This window comes from Salmo trutta, chromosome 2 (genome assembly GCF_901001165.1).
Source record: "Salmo trutta chromosome 2, fSalTru1.1, whole genome shotgun sequence".
In the NCBI taxonomy this organism is placed as follows: domain Eukaryota; kingdom Metazoa; phylum Chordata; class Actinopteri; order Salmoniformes; family Salmonidae; genus Salmo; species Salmo trutta.
In genome coordinates, this window is record NC_042958.1 from 10,568,064 (window position 1) to 10,587,659 (window position 19,596).

The 19,596-nt window shown below is 44.0% G+C and overlaps 1 protein-coding gene across 1 annotated transcript; it reads left to right on the forward strand.

The window, feature by feature from the left end:
* The first annotated feature begins 7,646 nt into the window (after window positions 1-7,646).
* Window positions 7,647-12,673, forward strand: LOC115150418 (caveolae-associated protein 4a-like). Its single transcript, XM_029693697.1, has 2 exons — window positions 7,647-8,398; window positions 11,836-12,673. The coding sequence occupies exons 1-2, from the start codon at window positions 8,042-8,044 to the stop codon at window positions 12,391-12,393; spliced, it is 915 nt and encodes a 304-aa protein (XP_029549557.1). The 5' UTR covers window positions 7,647-8,041; the 3' UTR covers window positions 12,394-12,673.
* The last annotated feature ends 6,923 nt before the right edge of the window (window positions 12,674-19,596 follow it).

A 19,596-nucleotide genomic window follows, 5' to 3' on the forward strand; every position in this document is an offset into this window, starting at 1 on the left:
TACATCAAAACTGTGATAAATTATCATATCGAAATCTGAAATGTCATAGACTGCAAATTGCAATAACAGATCACTCTGCATTATTTTTTTGCCTATATAACTTATTGAATACCAAAACTATGATTCAAGTAAGGATTCGGCAGGTCTGCTGCTGAAACTAGGATTCGGCAGGTCTCCTGCTGAAACTAGGATTCGGCAGGTCTGCTGCTGAGAATTAAGGGAAATTCTTGTCTACTTAACCCATTTTTATTTTATTTTTTGCAAAAGAAAATGTGTAGTTCCAGTAGTTAGCTACACCGCAAAATAAGTAATTCATTTTAATTACTGAAACCACTACCAATATTTTAATTTAGTTAAACTACCACCAAGCTACTGCAAAATGTAGTTAAATTACTAGTTGAACTACATGTAGTTCACTACTCCCCAACACTGGTTACTTGGTAGTGTAAAAAGCCATAACATTTGTGACCTCAACATTACAACTACAGTAAACACAAGAATCCAGCAGAGGGAGACAAAGCCACTTATTGTACAGTGTCTCTGTCATACAGTGCCTTCGGAAAGTATTCAGACCCCTTGACCTTTTCCATATTTTGTTACGTTACAGCCTTATTCTAAAATTGATTAAATTGTATTTTTCCTTCTCATCAATCTACCCACAATACCCCATAATGACAAAGTGAAACCAGGATTTTATACATTTTTGCTAATTTATTCAAACTAAAGAACTGAAATATCACATTTACATAAGTATTCAGTTCATTTGCTCAATACTTTGTTGAATCACCTTTGGCACCGATACAGACTCGATTCCTCTTGGGTATGACGCTACAAGTTTGGCACACCTGTATTCAGGGAGTTTCTCACATTCTTCTCTGCAGATCCTCTCAAGCTCTGTCAGGTTGGATGGGGAGCGTTGCTGCACAGCTATTTTCAGATCTCTCCAGAGAATTTTGATCAGGTTCAAGTCCGGGCTCTGGCTAGGCCACTCAAGGACATTCAGAGACTTGTCCCGAAGCCACTCCTGCGTTGTCTTGGCTGTGTCCTTAGGATTGTTGTCCTGTTGGAAGGTGAACCTTCGCCCCAGTGTGAGGTCTTGAGCGGTCTGGAGCAGGTTTTCATCAAGAATCTCTCTACTTTGCTCCGTTCACCTTTGCCTCAATCCTAACTAATCTCCATGTCCCTGCCGCAGAAAAACATCCCCACAGCATGACGCTGCCACCACCATGCTTCACAGTAGGGATGGTGCCAGCTGTCCTCCAGAAGTGGCGCTTGGCGTTCAGGCCAAAGAGTTCAATCTTGATTTCATCAGTCCAGAGAATCTTGTTTCTCATGGTCTGACAGTCTTTAGGTGCCTTTTGGCAAACTCCAAGCGGGCTGTCATGTGCCTTTTACTGAGGAGTAGCTTCCATCTGGCCACTCTAGCATAAAGGCCTGATTGGTGGAGTGTTGTAGAGATGGGAGAACGTTCCATAAGGACAACCAGCTCCACAGAGGAACTCTAGAGCTCTGTCAGAGTGACCATCCGGTTCTTCCTGACCAAGGTCCTTCTCCCCCGATTGCTCAGTTTGGCCGGGCGGCCAGCTCTAGGAAGAGTCTTGGTGGTTTCAAACTTCTTCCATTCAAGAATGATGGAGGTTACTGTGTTCTTGGGGACCTTCAATGCTGCAGGCATTTTTTGGTACCCTTCCCCAGGTTCTGTGCCTCGACACAATCCTGTCTCAGACCTTTACGGACAATTCCTTTGACCTCATGGCTTGTTTTTTGCTCTGACATTCACTGTCAACTGTGGGACCTTAGATAGACAGGAGTGTGCCTTTCCAAATCATGCTCAATCAATTGAATTTACCACAGGTGGACTCCAATAAAGTTGTAGAAACAGCTCAAGGATGATCAATGGAAACAGTGGGCATCTGAGCTCAATTTTGAGTCCCATAGCAAAGGGTCTGAATACTTATGTAAATAAGGTATTTATGTTTAATAAAAATGGCAAAAATGTCTAAAGACCTGTTTTCACTTTGTCATTATGCGGTATTGTGTGTAGATTGCTGAGGATCATTTTTTTAAAATCCATTTTAGAATAAGGCTGAAACATAACAAAATGTGGAAAAAGACAAGGGGTCTGACAAGGGGTAGTAAAATGGCGCCGGAGCAGAAGGCAGACGTTTCACATGCCCCCTACCGATTGTGTTTTTTTGTTTGTTTATCTGCGTTGTTTGTAATTTTATTTAATTTTTTTACTATTTTAGTACATAATGTTGCTGCTACCGTCTCTTATGACCAAAAATAACTTCTAGATATCAGGACTGCGATTACTCACCACGGACTAGCAGAATCCTTTTTCTTCTTTCACGACGAGCCCGAAGCAGAGGATATACAGCTCAGGCCCCGACCCCAGTGATCTGCGTGAAGAGGAGGCGGAGAAAGAGAGGCCGGAGGGCAGGCTGCCTTCTGAGAAGTAGGCGGCGATCGAATAAACCCCCACTCCCCTCAGTTCTGCTCACAAACATGCAATCTTTGGACAATAAAATGGCCGAGTTGTTGGGAAGATTAAACTACCGGCGGGACATTAAAAACTGTAACATCTTACGCTTCACGGAGTCGTGGCTGAACGACGACAACATCAACATACAGCTGGCTGGTTATACGATGTACCGGCAGGATAGAACAGCTGCGTCTGGTAAGACAAGGGGCGGCGGTCTATGTATTTTTGTAAACAACAGCTGGTGCATGATATCTAAGGAAGTCTCGAGCCAATGCTCGCCTGAGGTAGAGTTTCTCATGATAAGCTGCAGACCACAGACCGAGAGAGTTCTCATCTATATTCTCTGTAGCTGTTTACATACCACCACAGTCAGAGGCTGGCACCAAGATAGCATTGAATGAGCTGTATTCCGCCATAAGCAAACAAGAAAACGCTCACCCAGAGGCGGTGCTCCTAGTAACCGGGGACTTTAATGCAAGGAAACTTAAATCAGTTTTACCTCATTTCTATCAACATGTTAAATGTGCAACCAGAGGGAAAATAACTCTGGACCACCTATACTCCACACACAGAGACGCATACAAAGCTCTCCCTCACCCTCCATTTGGCAAATCTGACCATAATTCTGTCCTCCTGATTCCTGCTTACAAGCAAAAAATTAAAGCAGGAAGCACCAGTGACTAGATCAATAAAAAAGTGGTGAAGCGGATGATAAGCTACAGGACTGTTTTGCTAGCACAGACTGGAATATGTTCTGGGATTCCTCCAATGGCATTGAGGAGTACACCACATCTGTCATTGGCTTCATCAATAAGTGCATCTATGACGTCGTCCCCACAGTGACCGTACATACATAGCCCAACCAGAAACCATGGATTACAGGCAGCATCCGCACTGAGCTAAAGGCTAGAGCTGCCGCTTTCAAGGAGCGGGACTCTAACCTGGAAGCTTATAAGAAATCCCGCTATGCCTTCCGACAAACCATCAAACAGGCAAAGCATCAATACAGGACTAAGATCGAGTTTTACTACACCGACTCTGACGTTCGTCGGATGTGGCAGGGCCTGCAAACCATTACAGACTACAAAGGGAAGCACAGCCGAGAGTTGCCCAATGACACAAGCCTACCGGACGAGCTAAACTACTTCTATTCTCGCTTCGAGGTAAATCATACTGGAACATGCATGAGAGCAACAGTTGTTCTGGACGACTGTGTGTTTGCGCTCTCCGCAGCCGATATGAGTAAGACCTTTAGACAGGTCAACATTCACAAGGCCGCAGGGCCAGACGGATTACCAGGACGTGTACTGCGAGCATGCGCTGATCAACTAGCGAGTGTCTTCACTGACATTTTCAACCTCTCCCTGTCCAAGTCTGTAATACCAACATGTTTTAAGCAGACCACTATAGTGCCTGTGCCCAAGAACACTAAGGTAACCTGCCTAAATGACTACCGACCAAGTCTGTAGCCATGAAATGCTTTGAAAGGCTGGTCATGGCTCACATCAACATCATCATCCCAGAAACCCTAGACCCACTCCAATTTGCATACCGCCCTAACAGATCCACAGATGATGCAGTCTCCATTGCACTCCACACTGCCCTTTCCTGCCTGGACAGAAGGAACACCTATGTGAGAATGCTATTCATTGACTACAGCTCAGTGTTCAAAACCATAGTGCCCTCAAAGCTCATCCATAAGCTAAGGACCCTGGGACTAAACACCTCCATCTGCAACTGGATGCTGGATTTCCTGACGGGCCGCCCCCAAGTGGTAATGGTTGGTAACAACACATCCACCATGCTGATCCTCAACACAGGGGCCCATCAGGGGTGCGTGCTCAGCCCCCTCCTGTACTCCCTGTTCACTCATGACTGCATGGCCAGGAACGACTCCAACACCGTCATTACATTTGCTGATTACACAACAGTGGTAGGCCTGATCACCGACAACAACGAGACAGCCTATAGGGAGGAGGTCAGAGACCTGGCCATGTGGTGCCAGGACAACAACCTCTCCCTCAACGTGATCAAGACAATGGAGATGATTGAGGACTACAGGAAAAGGAGGACCGAGCAGTGGAGCAGGTTGCAGTGGAGCAGGTTGAGAGCTTCAAGTTCCTTGGTGTCCACATCACCAACAAACTAACATGCTCCAAGCACACCATGACAGTCATGAAGCGGGCACGACAAAACCTATTCCCCCTCACGAGACTGAAAATATTTGGCATGGGTCCTCAGATCCTCAAAAGGTTATACACCTGCACCATCGAGAGCATCCTGACTGGTTGCATCACTGCCTGGTATGGCAACTGCTCTTTCTCCGACCACAAGGCACTACAGAGGTTCGTGTAAACGGCCTAGTACATCACTGGGGCCAAGCTTCCTGACATCCAAGACCTCTATACCAGGCGGTGTCAGAGAAAGGCCCTGAAAATTGTCAAAGACTCCAACCACCCTAGTCATAGACTGTTCTCTCTGCTACCACACGGCAAGCGGTGCCGGAGCGCCAAGTCTAGGTCCAAGAGGTTTCTAAACAGCTTCTACCCTCAAGCCATAAGACTCCTGAACATCCAGTCAAATGGCTACCCAGACTATTCACATTGCCCCCCCTCCACACCACTGCCACTCTGTTGTCATCTATGCATAGTCACTTTAATTAACTCTACCTACATGTACATAATACCTCAACTAACCGGTGCCCCCGCACATTGACTCTGTACCGGCACCCCCCCTGTATATATTGTTATTTTTTGCTGATCCTCTTTAATTACTTGTTACTTTTTTCTCTTATTCTTATCCGCATTTTTTGAAACTCCACTGTCGGTTAGGGGCTCGTAAGTAAGCATGTAACTAATAGAACTTGATTTGATTTGAATACTTTCCAAAGTCACTGTATCTCTCTTGGACCATTACTGTCAACATATCTCTAAACATTCCATGTTAATGAATAGGATTAGGGTGACTTTTAAAAGGTGACAGTGTTCAAATCGAAGAGATTTTTAAATGACGGTTATGAATAAAAAATTTGAACTTAACGAATATAATTATTTATGTTATATACAGTATTAAGTTAAGTGTATTACCCTTTCATATAATCAACCCATCATTTTCTGGAATCAACCCTGATAAGTCCGAAGCTGATTGGTACAAAGCTGATCGATATAAAGCTGATGGGTACAAAAGTGTCTCTGATAGTCATGCTGGCAGCAGACACACTTCTCAGCATACATTACATTTACAGATACTTGGCAGGATTAGCCAATCCTTCAAGGACTCTGTTCCTATCTTAGTATGTGAGGAGTTCAAAACCGTGTCAGCTTAAAACGGATGTGTAATCTTTTGTTTAAGAGATCTTGGGAGGGGCACAACATGGGGATATGAGGTATAGAGATGGATGATGGTATTTGGGGATATTATATACACTGGGTTATGTGAGTGAGTGAGTGAGTGAGTAACTTTCATATGGATGAAGATTTCATATGGATGAAGTAAGCCTGCTCTCCTCTATGACGGGACATGGGCAATTATAGATATACCCAGTGTTTAATTATAGACAGCAGCTGGTGGCATCATTTTAGGAGTTAGACAGTCCCCTTCCCCCTACCCAGTCCCCATCGAGGTGCCTAGCCCCTCCCTGTATGGAAAGGAACGCCTTGCACAGGTTGCTAAGTTATGGAGGCCTACTCAGCCAGCCCGACCTTTCGATATTTTGGAAAATAAATAGTGATAACGTTCACTTCTGTCCTGCCGTATCCCGTTGTTGTAAATGAGAATGCGTTCTCAATCAATGTTCCTATTTACATGAAGGTAAAATCATTCAACACACATCCTTTGTTTGCTTAAACAAAGTTGCAACTGGGTTGCACGTTCCGTGTGTCACTCTCAACAATTGCCTGCAATCTGCTTGCAACTCAGTTGTAATTTATCACATGAAATAGATATCGATTCTATTTCAGGTAACTGATTGTTTGCCATATCCAATCAGTGTGCAGAGAAAAAGTCACAATCTACAGCAGGGATCCACAACTTCCAAGAATCTATTGCTTTCCCAGCATTTTAGTCATTTAGCAGATGCTCTCATCCAGAGTGACTAACAGGAGCAATTAGGGTTAAGTGCCTTGCTCAAGGGGTACATTGACAGATTTTTCACCTTGTCGGCAGAGGGATTCAAACAAGCAGTCTTTCAGTTACTGGCCAAACGCTGTTAACTGCTAAGCTACCTGCCAGCACCTGTTCTAACTTAATGTATCAATGAGTAACTGATTAGTTTACTTCATTTCCTACTGATGATTCTGACTGCTAAATAGCTGAGTTGAGTCAAATTCTTTGCACCAATAATAATCTTACGATGATTAACTTGAGTTATATTACCAATTCTATATTGAGATGGAAGTCCCCTCGGACGGGCCTAAATAGAAAGAAGGGTAGAAGAAGAGCTTAGCACCCCATCCGAGAAATTCACTTAAGTGATGCAGAGACAAAATTATGTATCTGTTCTTAAACCAAATTACAAACCAAAGATACCCTTGGAATGCATTCATATAATAAAAGGCAGTATAGAGATACAAGACACATTACACAAGGGAATTAGCAATTATTGAACTCTTAGGCCTGTAATCTTGTTGGACTTGTTGTTTTAAGTCTGTATCCAGTACCACAAGGTCACAAATGTGATGTCACTCCCATAGTATGCATGAGCCCTGGGCTACGTTCCAACATCCATACTAGCATACTTCTTGGAACGCATGCCCAACCCCTGATCTGATTGGTCTGCTGGGGGGAAAGCATAGATCTCAGAGGGGTCTGCCCAGGGGACAGCATAGACCTCTGGATGCCAATGTTAACTGGGGCAACAGTTATGTACCTTAGTGTACCTGAGCGTAAAAGGTCTACTGTATTTAATGATAGCTCCATTGAGTGGTTTTTCCAATTAAAGACATGTTCCTGATTGTGCTGTAGGCGTTCAGAGCAATAGCTTGCGTATTGTTGTCCAATGGTGCAACAGAAAAGTTATAACTCGCTTAGAGAAGATGAAAGTAGAATGGATAGGGGGTTTCCATGATCCCAGCCACACATCTTCAAAAAATGTAGAGGAGTCACTTTACGCTCAGTATTTTTAGCTGGGGTGAACGCATGACAAGTCTGGGCCCCATGTCTCTCTCTGTCACTCTCTCACTCTGAGCCCTGCCTGACGGTGTCTGCCCTCTCGTATCTGAGCTGCCCACACCCTAGAGAGGTGGAGCCTCCATGTTCTTGTGCATTGGATCTGAGTGAGGCACCAGTTGCAGGGTGAGTCTCTTTGGCCGAGGTGTCTGCTGCCCTCCATGGCCCAATGACCCAGCAACCCAACCCTACCCAACACCTGCTGATCTGACAAGTCTCAGGTTGAAGCTACCTAGAGGCCTGGTTACCCTTTCTGACAACTCAGGTTGAAGCTACCTAGAGGCCTGGTTACCCTTTCTGTGGTTTCTACTGACCACTAAGAAAAAACAGGATTTCTAACCTCAACCTTTTCCCTTTGGATCCGAGACGCGGTGGTTGAAGACACCAACCATGGCTGATAAACTAGGTCTGGCTGTGGGGGACGATACTGCGACCATCATGGCGCTATTGGAGCGTGTGGCGGGCATCATCGACAACGTGCAGACGTGCCAGACGCGTATGGAGGAGAGGCAGCTCGAGCTGGAGAACAGTGTCAAGACCATCCAGGAGGACGTGGTGAAGCTGACGGTAAACCACGCTGCCACCAGCAGCACAGTGGACAAGCTTCTGGAGAAGACGCGCAAGGTCAGCTGCCACATCAAGGACGTCCGTGTACGGGTAGAGAATCAGAACATCCGCGTCAAGAAGGTGGAAACCACCCAGGAGGAACTGTTGGCCAAGAACAAGTTCCGGGTTGTTATCTACCAGGTAATCCCATCCATCCAATTTCATTGTTGCAAAAAGCATGGTGTGAGAAGCAAGTGGTAGTCATCATTATCATCTTTATCCACTAACTGGCTTCATTATCGGTTATTTGAGGATCATACTCTCAATAGTTGTAGAAGGATGTGGTAAATTGTTAAAAACTTGTGGATTTTAGTTAAGATTTTGCCGACAGAAACAACAGACAGGAGGGGTGAAAGCATCTGATAAAATCGAGGGTGTTATAGTGAATTCAAAGCATGGACTATTTTAGATGGCAGAATGGTACCGGCTTAATTTTACTTTGGCCTTCAAAGCTAACAGCTGCAAGCCCACCGTTGACCAGAGTTTTTCAGGGTCTAAGTTGCCTTGACAGCACACAAGATATACTGCAGTCTACTGAAGGTTAGATGCTGCACTCAAGAACAAGAAACAATGTGGCAAATAGCCAATGACGATACGATTTGGATGAGGGCGTAGTGGACTTTGGCAGCCATTTTATTTGAGATGAGGAAAGAAGAGGGGAAGGTCAAATAACATAAAGAACAACATGCTTTTTCCATAGACAAACTGGATTCACTGGCAGCCGCATAATCACTGAAAAATATGCAGTTTGGCATGCGTCACATTCTAATGTTGAATCAAGCACATGCTTTGAAGTCAGCATCAAATGAACTGATTTAATTCATACTCTCCCTTCTATGAACATGGAATGTCATGCTGTAATTAAAGCTATGTAAGATGACTGGTTCAATTGTCTAACATTTTAACACCACTTGGTACTGAAAGACCTTATAGGAAATGTAATGATTTATTTAATATTACTACTGGTATTTATCTGTTTTTTTTATGTGAAGTTGGAATTAAACAAGACGACCCCCATCAACAGTAGTTATGGATTTGTCTTGTTTTTCTGTCACCATATCTATGGCATGGTTACAGTAACGTTGGTTGATTGTCAAGGTATACAGGGTGTTCATCCTAAGTGTGTGAGGCTATATTTTTATACAGTCAAATGTTTGAATGTCGACTATAAGTTTTTAGATCAGGTTTCACATAATACGCAAGAGGCATATAAATGATACAGTACATTAATAGTGATTATATCTCATATATTGAATGGTACCTACCTAGCTACGTAGCTATATTGGAACAGCCCTGCAACTCTGAATTAGGCACTGCAAGCAAACTTCGTCAACCATAAATGGAACTTGAATACTTGTAAGGCTTTAGCATGATACTTTTAACTAATTATTTGTATTTTTTGTTTTCTTATTTGTTGTATTATATTAGACATCAAGTTACCTGACTGTAAAAAGTTGAAAACACTATGATGTGATATGTTTAGCTTTCTACTGCCTATAGCTGAGCTATATCAGCCGGTGTGAGTATTATTAATAGTCCCCAGTTCACCTTTAAACTCCCAACTTTATTCAGTGAGAACAATATACGCAGTGGACCGTCCCACTTTGAATTAAAGTGGTGCTAGACCATGTATTTGCATGCTAATTACATACGTAAATAGCTAGACTCAAAAATACAGAAAGTATTCACACCCCTTGACTTTTCCACATTCCACATTTTGTTGTGTTACAGCTTGAATTTAAAATGGATTCAATTGAGATTTGTTTTTATCAGCCTACACACAATACCCCATCATGCCAAAATGGAATTATGTTTTTCTAAACGTTTACAAATGTATTAAAGTGAAAAGCTGAAATGTCTTGAGTCAATAAGTATTCAACCCCTTCATTATGACAAGCCTAAATAAGTTCAGGAGTAAAGATTTGCTAAGTTGCATTGACTCACTCTATGTGCAATAATGGTGTTTAACATGATTTTTGAATGACTACCTCATCTCTGTACCCCACACATACAATTATCTGTAAGGCCCCTTAGCCGAGCAGTGAATTTTAAACACAGATTCAACCACGAAGACCAAATAGGTTTTCCAATGCCATGCAAAGAAGGTCACCTTACAGCAGACACTGAATATCCCTTTGAGTATGATCAAGTTATTAATTACAATTTGGATAATGTATCAATACATCCAATCGCTGCAAAGATACAGGCGTCCTTCTGGACAGGAAGGAAACCGCTCATGGATTTCACCATGAGGCCAATGGTGATTTTAAAACAGTTACAGAGTTTAATGGTTGTTATAGGAGAAAAGTAAAGGATGGATCAACAACATTGTAGTTACTTCACAATACGAACCTAATTGACAGGGTGAAAAGAAGGAAGCCTGTACAATAACAATATTCCAAAACATGCATCCTGTTTGCAAAAAGGCACTAAAGTCATACTGCTAAAAATGTGGCAAAGAAATTCACTTTTCGTCCTGAATACAAAGTGTTGTGTTTGGGGCAAATCCAATACATTTGGGTACCACTCTCCATATTTCCAAGCATAGTGGTGGCCGCATCATGTTATGGTAAGCTTGTAATTGTTAAGGACTCGGGAGTTTTTCAGGATAAAAAAGAAACAGAATGGAGCTAAGCACAGGCAAAATCCTAGACGAAAACCTGATTCAGTCTGCTTTCTACCAGACACTGGGAGGTTAATTCACTTTTCAGGACAATAACCTAAAACACAAGGCCAAATCTACACTGGAATTGCTTACCAAGAGTGGCCGAGTTACAGTTTTGACTTAAATCTGCTTAAAAATGTACGGCAAGACTTGAAAATGGTTGTCTAGCAATGATCAACAACATATATTGACTCAGGGGTGTGAATTGTTATGTAAATTAGGAATTTCTGTATTTAATTTTCAACTTTACAAAAGTCCTTCTGTAGGAAAAAACACATTTCTAAAAACATGTTTTCACTTTGTCATTATGGAGTACCGTGTGGATGGGTGAGGGAAAAAAAATATTGAATCCATTTTGAATTCAGGCTGTAACACAACAAAATGTGGAACAAGTCAAGGGGTATGAATACTTTCTGATGGCACTGTAGCTGCACTCTATGGTCATTCATAAAATAGAATGATTTATGATTCTTGGCAATGTCTTCATAATGGCTGCTCTTATTTCAAACATGAAACATTAACCCATTAACTAATGTCTTAACTGGGTTATGGGAACCGCGGCATTAAGCGAAAACAATTGGTCTCTCCTTCTCAGGATTGTCAAGGCTTGAGATACTTTATTTAACATGATTTAGATCATACAAATAAGACACAAACAGAAATATTGTGGCTGCCATTCTCCTCCAAACATATATCAGGACTTTTATTTGAGGTCTGTATTTTCTAAGTGTTACAGCTCAATACTATTGCAATGCTTCTGTCAGTGGTCAGACATTATTCAGACCTGATAAAATGCTACCACTTGATATTACAGATGTGTTCTAGCAGGCAGCTCACAAGTGCTTTTGTGAATCCCTTTGATTATTTTGAGTTAGTTTTATGACACTTGATCTGGTTTCTGTTCTCATTACAGGGGGACAGTGAGGTGTCAGCTGTGGCAGCCGGAAAGAAACCCAAAGAACCCAAGGATCCCAAGGAACCCAAACCGTCTGTGGCCGAAGTGGAGCCAGACCACTTTGAGCTCCCCCCTGAGTCTGATGATGAGTACATGGTGGTGGAGGAAGCCTCGTCCACGGCCGCTAAGATGAAGAAATCAGGCCTAACCCGCATGGAGAGCTTCAAGTCCACCTTCTCCCGCGTGAACATGACCAAGACGAAAGAGAACATGAGCAGCAAGGTTGGCCAGATGGGTGAGCGCATCGTATCAACCGAGCGTCGGCAGAAGATCCGCCAGTCTGGGGAGAGGCTCAAGCAGTCCGGCTCACGGCTCAAGGAATCCATTGCCAGCCATGTGCCAGCCAAACTAAAGAAGGAGAGGACTGTGGCGGAGGGCCAGGAGGGGGCTGTGGGGGTCACCGAGGACGCCACACCCGTCCCACCACCCAAGGGCCACAAATCCGTCAGCCCTAAGCTCGCTGAGGATGGCGTAGAGGAGGAGGTGCCGATGCATGATATTAAACAGCTCTCCTAAACCAGCGTTCAATCAAATGGAAAACAGCAAAATGCAGGTTTTTCTTTTCATATTTTTTCTTTTTGAAGGATTGGCCTGTGACCGATAGTCCCATAAACAGGCCAATTAGGGTTTCAACACAATGAGTTTATATAATCCACACAACATTTTGAAGTCGTCTTTGTTTTGGAAATTCAATGATTTATATACATTTACATTTACATCTACGTCATTTAGCAGACGCTCTTATCACGAGCGACTTACAAATTGGTGCATTCACCTTATGATATCCAGTGGAACAACCACTTTACAATAGTACATCTATATCTTTTTTTTGGGGGGGGGGGGGGGGGGGTTAGAAGGATTACTATATCCTAAAGAGGTGGGGTTTCAGGTGTCTCCGGAAGGTGGTGATTGACTCCGCTGTCCTGGCGTCGTGAGGGAGCTTGTTCCACCATTGGGGTGCCAGAGCAGCGAACGGTTTTGACTGGGCTGAGTGGGAACTGTGCTTCCGCAGGGGTAGGGGGGCCAGCAGGCCAGAGGTGGATGAACGCAGTGCCCTTGTTTGGGTGTAGGGCCTGATCAGAGCCTGAAGGTACGGAGGTGCCATTCCCCTCACAGCTCCGTAGGCAAGCACCATGGTCTTGTAGCAGATGCGAGCTTCAACTGGAAGCCAGTGGAGTGTGCGGAGGAGCGGGGTGACGTGAGAGAACTTGGGAAGGTTGAACACCAGACGGGCTGCAGCGTTCTGGATAGATATAGATATACTTTATCTTTTTTTTGTCATTTTTTTGTCATTTAAAACAAGTATGCAAAACAAATAAACTGACAAGAATTACGGCAAATTTGTGCGATTGGACATTTTCTACAGACTTATAAATCAACATATTATAATACATAAGACATTCAATTGTCTTTAATTTGCATGTTGAAAGGCTGAATATGGGATGTTAAGGCTAAACTATTGAAGTGATGGAAGTTGAAAGGGAGTTCTGGTATGGTTTGATTAAGGTTAATGTTTCATACACAAAACATTAAATTGACTGGAAAGTGTCTTTGTGCAAAGGTAAGTGAAGAATGATGAGCATTTGGTCTCAATTATGTAAATTCATGCCAGCCAAACCAGAATTTAGTGATAAATAGAATTTCTTGTGCAATTTTTGCAGATAAAAACTCAATCAGCTGGTGTCTGAGGAGTAAAGCATATATAAAATGCATATATAATTGAATGGACAAATTGGTGGGTGAAGAAACTAATGTGCATTATGTCAAATATCTATGGATATTACATTTTTACTGTAATTTTTTAAAATTAGTTATACAAATGGCCAAATGGACATAAGCAGATTCATAAATATATGCATCTGCTCCACATCTAGTGTAGTTAAATATATAAAGCCATTACTAGGACATTTTATTGACAGTTGTTTGCTGCAACAGAGTGAGTGATTTTGCATGTTTATAGATAATATTTTATTTTAAGTTTAAGTTGAGAGTAATTCTCTAGAGTGAATGTTACTGAATATATAATATATATGACGCCTCTCTGCTGCTAAGGAGAGGTAACACATTGTGCATGTTATCATTTTATTCAATTGTCCAATAATCTTGTTAATTGTAGATGTTGTTTCTATGTTAATGAACACAGTTCTTTACTCCTGTTTAAAAAGGTCTAAAATAGGTGCAATACCAGACTGACTGTTTTGCTATAGCGCAACATATCTCAAGATAGTTGGCATTTTTTACATGAAGTCAAAAGCTTTTGTAAGTTCCCATGAATGTGTCGTAACAGCTTGACAACCACACTTTGTTTATTGCAACGTACACGACCCAGTCATAAAGTAAAGAACTGTAAAATAAAAATACATCAAAATGGCATCCTTGTTTGCTATGTTATGCTTAATTACAAAATTACTTAAAAAATGGGTCCTGCTTTATTTGAAGTGCATCTTATGAAGGCTTCATTAGAACTGCATAAATGGGTCACAAATAATCTATAACCGTATTTCATGCTCTATAAAAGATTAATAAACTTGAACAAATAAATTGATAGTTGTTACACAGTTATACCACATTATGAATCTTTATAGAGCATGATATACAGTCACAGATGATTTGTGAAGCATCTATGTAGCACTTATGAATCCTATATGAAGGCTTTATGAAGCCTTCATAAAATGCACTTCAAATAAAGAGGGACCAAAAAAGGTTATAAAGCTGTCACTATGATGCCACATGATGCTATTTAAATGCTTCTTTAGAGCATCAAGTGTCATAGAGGGGTTGATTTATGTGGATGTCTTAGGATAAGGGTGGTAGGAACGACAGGTTGACTATCAAACAACAATCTTTTCTACAGCACTTGAGCAGATACAACACCAGGATGTGATGATGAGTTACTCAAAAACAGTCATTTCTATAAGAGCATTGCATTGTTTCCATCTTCCGGTATTCTTTGAAAATATGTTTAATAAAAATGCAAATGATTGTAAATTGGCTGCACAAAATGATATTGTTATTGATTAATCAATTCATTTGTACTTCAATTGAGTATAATTCTGACAAATCACTTGGAATGAGATAAACACACACATTGTCATTATCGTATTCAGTATGTGGTTGAGACCCACACACGCACACGCAAACGCACACGCACACACACCACCCATAACTTGTGCAAACTAAAATAGCTACCACTTGAAGTGAAATTCCCACTCATTTTCAGTCACAGAGCAGAGCCACTCCCCTCAGCATCCAGTGGTCAGGGGACTTAAGAGGAAGATCAGGTCTGTATGTCTTGGTTTCTTATACATGGGACAGGGATACAGGCTCATCCCTTGCAAGGTGCTGATAACATAAACATTGACCACAGAGAGGGGCGTGAAGAGGAAAATAGCGTGACGATAGTATTTGAAAGTATATGACATTATTATTTGACCCAGGCCTGGTACATCACCTCTTTTTAATTCAGATCATTTCAGTATACGTTTTATAAATGAAAAACTGTATAAACATTTCCATCGAAAGATTAGATGTTTCTTGTAACCTTTCAAAGGCGACTCGTGAGTTTGACTTTTTTCCGGTCCCGCCCTCCCCTGTCCAAGAAGAGTCAGTAGATGTAGACTCCACCCATTTCGTCTGGTGGCGGCGCCGTGACATCCTTCCTCATCAACCAGGCGACATCGTTTTGGTAGCGACGCCGTGACATCCTTCCTCATCAACCAGGCGACATCGTTTTGGTGGCGGCGCCGTGACATCCTTCCTCATCAAGCAGGCGACATCGTTTTGGTGGCGACGCCGTGACATCCTTCCTCATCATCCAGGCGACATCGTTTTGGTGGCGACGCCGTGACATCCTTCCTCATCAACCAGGCGACATCGTTTTGGTGGCGGCGCCGTGACATCCTTCCTCATCAACCAGGCGACATCATTTTGGTGGCGGCGCCGTGACATCCTTCCTCATCAACCAGGCGACATCGTTTTGGTGGCGGCGCCGTGACATCCTTCCTCATCAACCAGGCGACATCGTTTTAGTGGCGGCGCCGTGACACCCTTCCTCATCAACCAGGCGACATCGTTTTGGTGGCGGCGCCGTGACATCCTTCCTCATCAACCAGGCGACATCGTTTTGGTGGCGGCGCCGTGACATCCTTCCTCATCAACCAGGCGACATCGTTTTGGTGGCGGCGCCGTGACATCCTTCCTCATCAACCAGGCGACATCGTCTGGTGGCGGCGCCGTGACATCCTTCCTCATCAACCACGCGACATCGTTTTGGTGGCGGCGCCGTGTTATCCTTCCTCATCATCCAGGCGACATCGTTTTGGTGGCGGCACCGTGACATCCTTCCTCATCATCCAGGCGACATCATTTTGCAGGACAACAGTGTTCAGGGCCCAGCCTTTGGCCAGGTTCATCCTCGTGGTCTCCTGCCTCATGGCAGTCAGAAAACCCTATGGCAAACCCTCGTGGTCTCCTGTCTCATGGCAGTCAGAAAGCCCTATGGCAAACCCTCGTGGTCTCCTGCCTCATGGCAGTCAGAAAGCCCTATGGCAAACCCTCGTGGTCTCCTGCCTCATGGCAGTCAGAAAGCCCTATGGCAAACCCTCGTGGTCTCCTGCCTCATGGCAGTCAGAAAGCCCTATGGCAAACCCTCGTGGTCTTCTGCCTCATGGCAGTCAGAAAGCCCTATGACAAACCCTCGTGGTCTCATGCCTCATGGCAGTCAGAAAGCCCTATGACAAACCCTCGTGGTCTCATGCCTCATGGCAGTCAGAAAGCCCTATGGCAAACCCTCGTGGTCTCCTGCCTCATGGCAGTCAGAAAGCCCTATGACAAACCCTCGTGGTCTCCTGCCTCATGGCAGTCAGAAAGCCCTATGGCAAACCCTCGTGGTCTCCTGCCTCATGGCAGTCAGAAAGCCCTATGACAAACCCTCGTGGTCTCCTGCCTCATGGCAGTCAGAAAGCCCTATGGCAAACCCTCGTGGTCTCTTGCCTCATGGCAGTCAGAAAGCCCTATGGCAAACCCTCGTGGTCTCCTGCCTCATGGCAGTCAGAAAGCCCTATGATAAACCCTCGTGGTCTCCTGCCTCATGGCAGTCAGAAAGCCCTATGATAAACCCTCGTGGTCTCCTGCCTCATGGCAGTCAGAAAGCCCTATGGCAAACCCTCGTGGTCTCCTGCCTCATGGCAGTCAGAAAGCCCTATGGCAAACCCTCGTGGTCTCCTGCCTCATGGCAGTCAGAAAGCCCTTTGGCAAACCCTTGTGGTCTCCTGCCTCATGGCAGTCAGAAAGCCCTATGGCAAACCTTCGTGGTCTCCTGCCTCATATCCATAAAAATTATGCTGATTCATGATTTCAACTGGCTGAGAAAAGCTGCCTGTCTGCCTGTCTCATCCCAACTCCCGACATGTTCATTACTATGGGACATCTGGAGATCAAATTTGAATATTGAAACAATATTGCAAATGCCGAAGAGACAGATGACAAGGTTTATACAAATCTCCGCTGTTGAAAACTAAATGTTAGTCTATAAGAAATGTGAGATAATATCTCAATGGTTTTTATAGTGGAGAATATAAATTGCCTGGCTGGGCTGACGAGACAGTCAGATGGAACAGAGTAAATAGGCATTATAACGTCACAGATTTAGACGGTGGTAACTTGTGGAATAGACACTGACTGGAATACAGTTTTAACCAATCAGCATTCAGAATTAGACCCAACCGTAGTATAATCGTTTATACCCCACCTGTGGATTGAAGAATCCAGTGAGCCAGGACCGGTGGGGCCATCCAGTGGAGGTCCAGGTATGGAACTGCTGGTTCCTCTCCAGTAGCTTGATGAACCAGAAGTCCACATTGCCAAGTCCCATCTGATCTTCTGACACAGCTTGTGGATGCAGGCATCATACATGCTGTCCAGGGCATCCCTCAAATCCTCAGACATGATAATGATCTCTAATCGTACTCAGTTAAGTTTTTTTTCCTGAAACCTATTGAAACGCGACTCAAAGGATTCAGTTGGTAAAACATGATGACTAGAGGAAAATACTGTCTAATGTTAGTTACACAGTACAGTGTGAAAAACTGTTTTTATTACAGATTTCTTTTTTTATATTATCTCTGTATTACAGTATGTGTTTTTCAGAGACTTATCATCGATGGCCGGTGTCAGATCAGTGAGGGTACTCAGACTATGATTCGCTGCATGCGGTCAAGGTCCTGCCACAGAAAGATGTTCATGAAGATGAGCTGTCACCTGAAGAACAAAGTACAGGGGACCTTATTATTGACACAGTTGTTCAGTTGATCTGTGGTACTTATGGGATCTTTACAATGCCAATAAATATAGTTTGTTGACCCCAACCCTTGAATGACACTAACGATCTTGTCCATGTCTGGTTGGGTACCTCATGTGGAACATAGTCCGCTGGCAGTTTGTCCAGCATCTCGTTGACCAGCTTCTGACACAGCGGCCTCTATAGTCTCCCCACCCCCACTGTCCCTCCCTCACTGTCCCTTCCACTCCCCCTCCCCCTCCGCTGTACCTCCCTCACTGTCCCTCCCTCACTGTCCCTTCCACTCCCCCACTGTCCCTCCCTCACTGTCCCTTCCACTCCCCCTCCCCCTCCGCTGTACCTCCCCCACTGTCCCTCCCTCACTGTCCCTTCCACACACCCTCCTCTGTCCCTCCCTCACTGTCCCTTCCACACCCCCTCCCCTTCCGCTGTACCTCCCCCACTGTCCCTCCCTCACTGTCCCTTCCACTCCCCCTCCCCCTCTGCTGTCCCTCCCCCACTGTCCCTCCCTCACTGTCCCTTCCACACCCCCTCCCCTGTCCCTCCCTCACTGTCCCTTCCACTCCCCCTCCCCCTCCCGTGCTGTCCTTCCCCCTCCCTGCTGTCCCTCCCTCGCTGTCCTTGGGTTGGATATTGATGATGGTGCTCAGGGTCTCGTGAAGACTGAATGAATACTTGTCGGTCACACAACTGGGATTAGTATATGTGTTGTATGTTTGAGTAGAGCAAAATATCTTAGCTGCTCCATTCTGATAGTTGCCTATTAAAAATGAACCAAAAGCTGTCTAACATGAACCGTCTGCTGACTGAAATCAGAAAAGTACGATGTAGCACCAATGTCACACCAATACTGGTGAGTCGACCAGCAGCAGGGTCTCAATGTGGAGCCGCTAATCCAGCACATTCTTGGTTTTGGGTATAGTATGAACCCTTGTAGAAACGGAACTTGCTCTCGCAGAACCACACGTGGGTTAAGGTGTTTGTCCAGGTTGTCTGTGATGTGGCCACCATATTGGACATGGGTCAGAATAAAGCGCAGGCAGCTCCAGTTGACGCCATGCTTCACACCCAACTCGTCCAGGTGGTTCTGGACAAACTGCATGCTGGAAGTGAAGTCTGCCTGGATGGACTCATAGAGGATGTTCCAGCCCAGGGGGCCAAACTTATATCTCTCATGCAAGGATAAAACCTAACACACATTAGATTGATGGCTGGATTGACTGATTCATTAATTTCTTAAGTAATTTATACATTTGTGAATTATTCATTCATTCATCCATGTATTCAGACAGGGTGTACAACTTAGTCTTTCATAGTAGACGTACAGTAGTGATTTTCAGAAGGTTCCCTGTCCTGCAGAGGGGAAAGAGAAGCAGAGACAGAGCAGTAGGAAGAACCAGAGAAAAGGGAAACAGGAACAG

Coding starts and splice junctions, on each gene's coding strand:
- LOC115150418 (XM_029693697.1), top strand. CDS start 8,042: ATGGCTGATAAACTAGGTCTGGCTGTGGGGGACGATACTGCGACCATC. Junction 8,399..11,835: donor TCCGGGTTGTTATCTACCAG/GTAATCCCATCC, acceptor TTCTCATTACAG/GGGGACAGTGAGGTGTCAGC.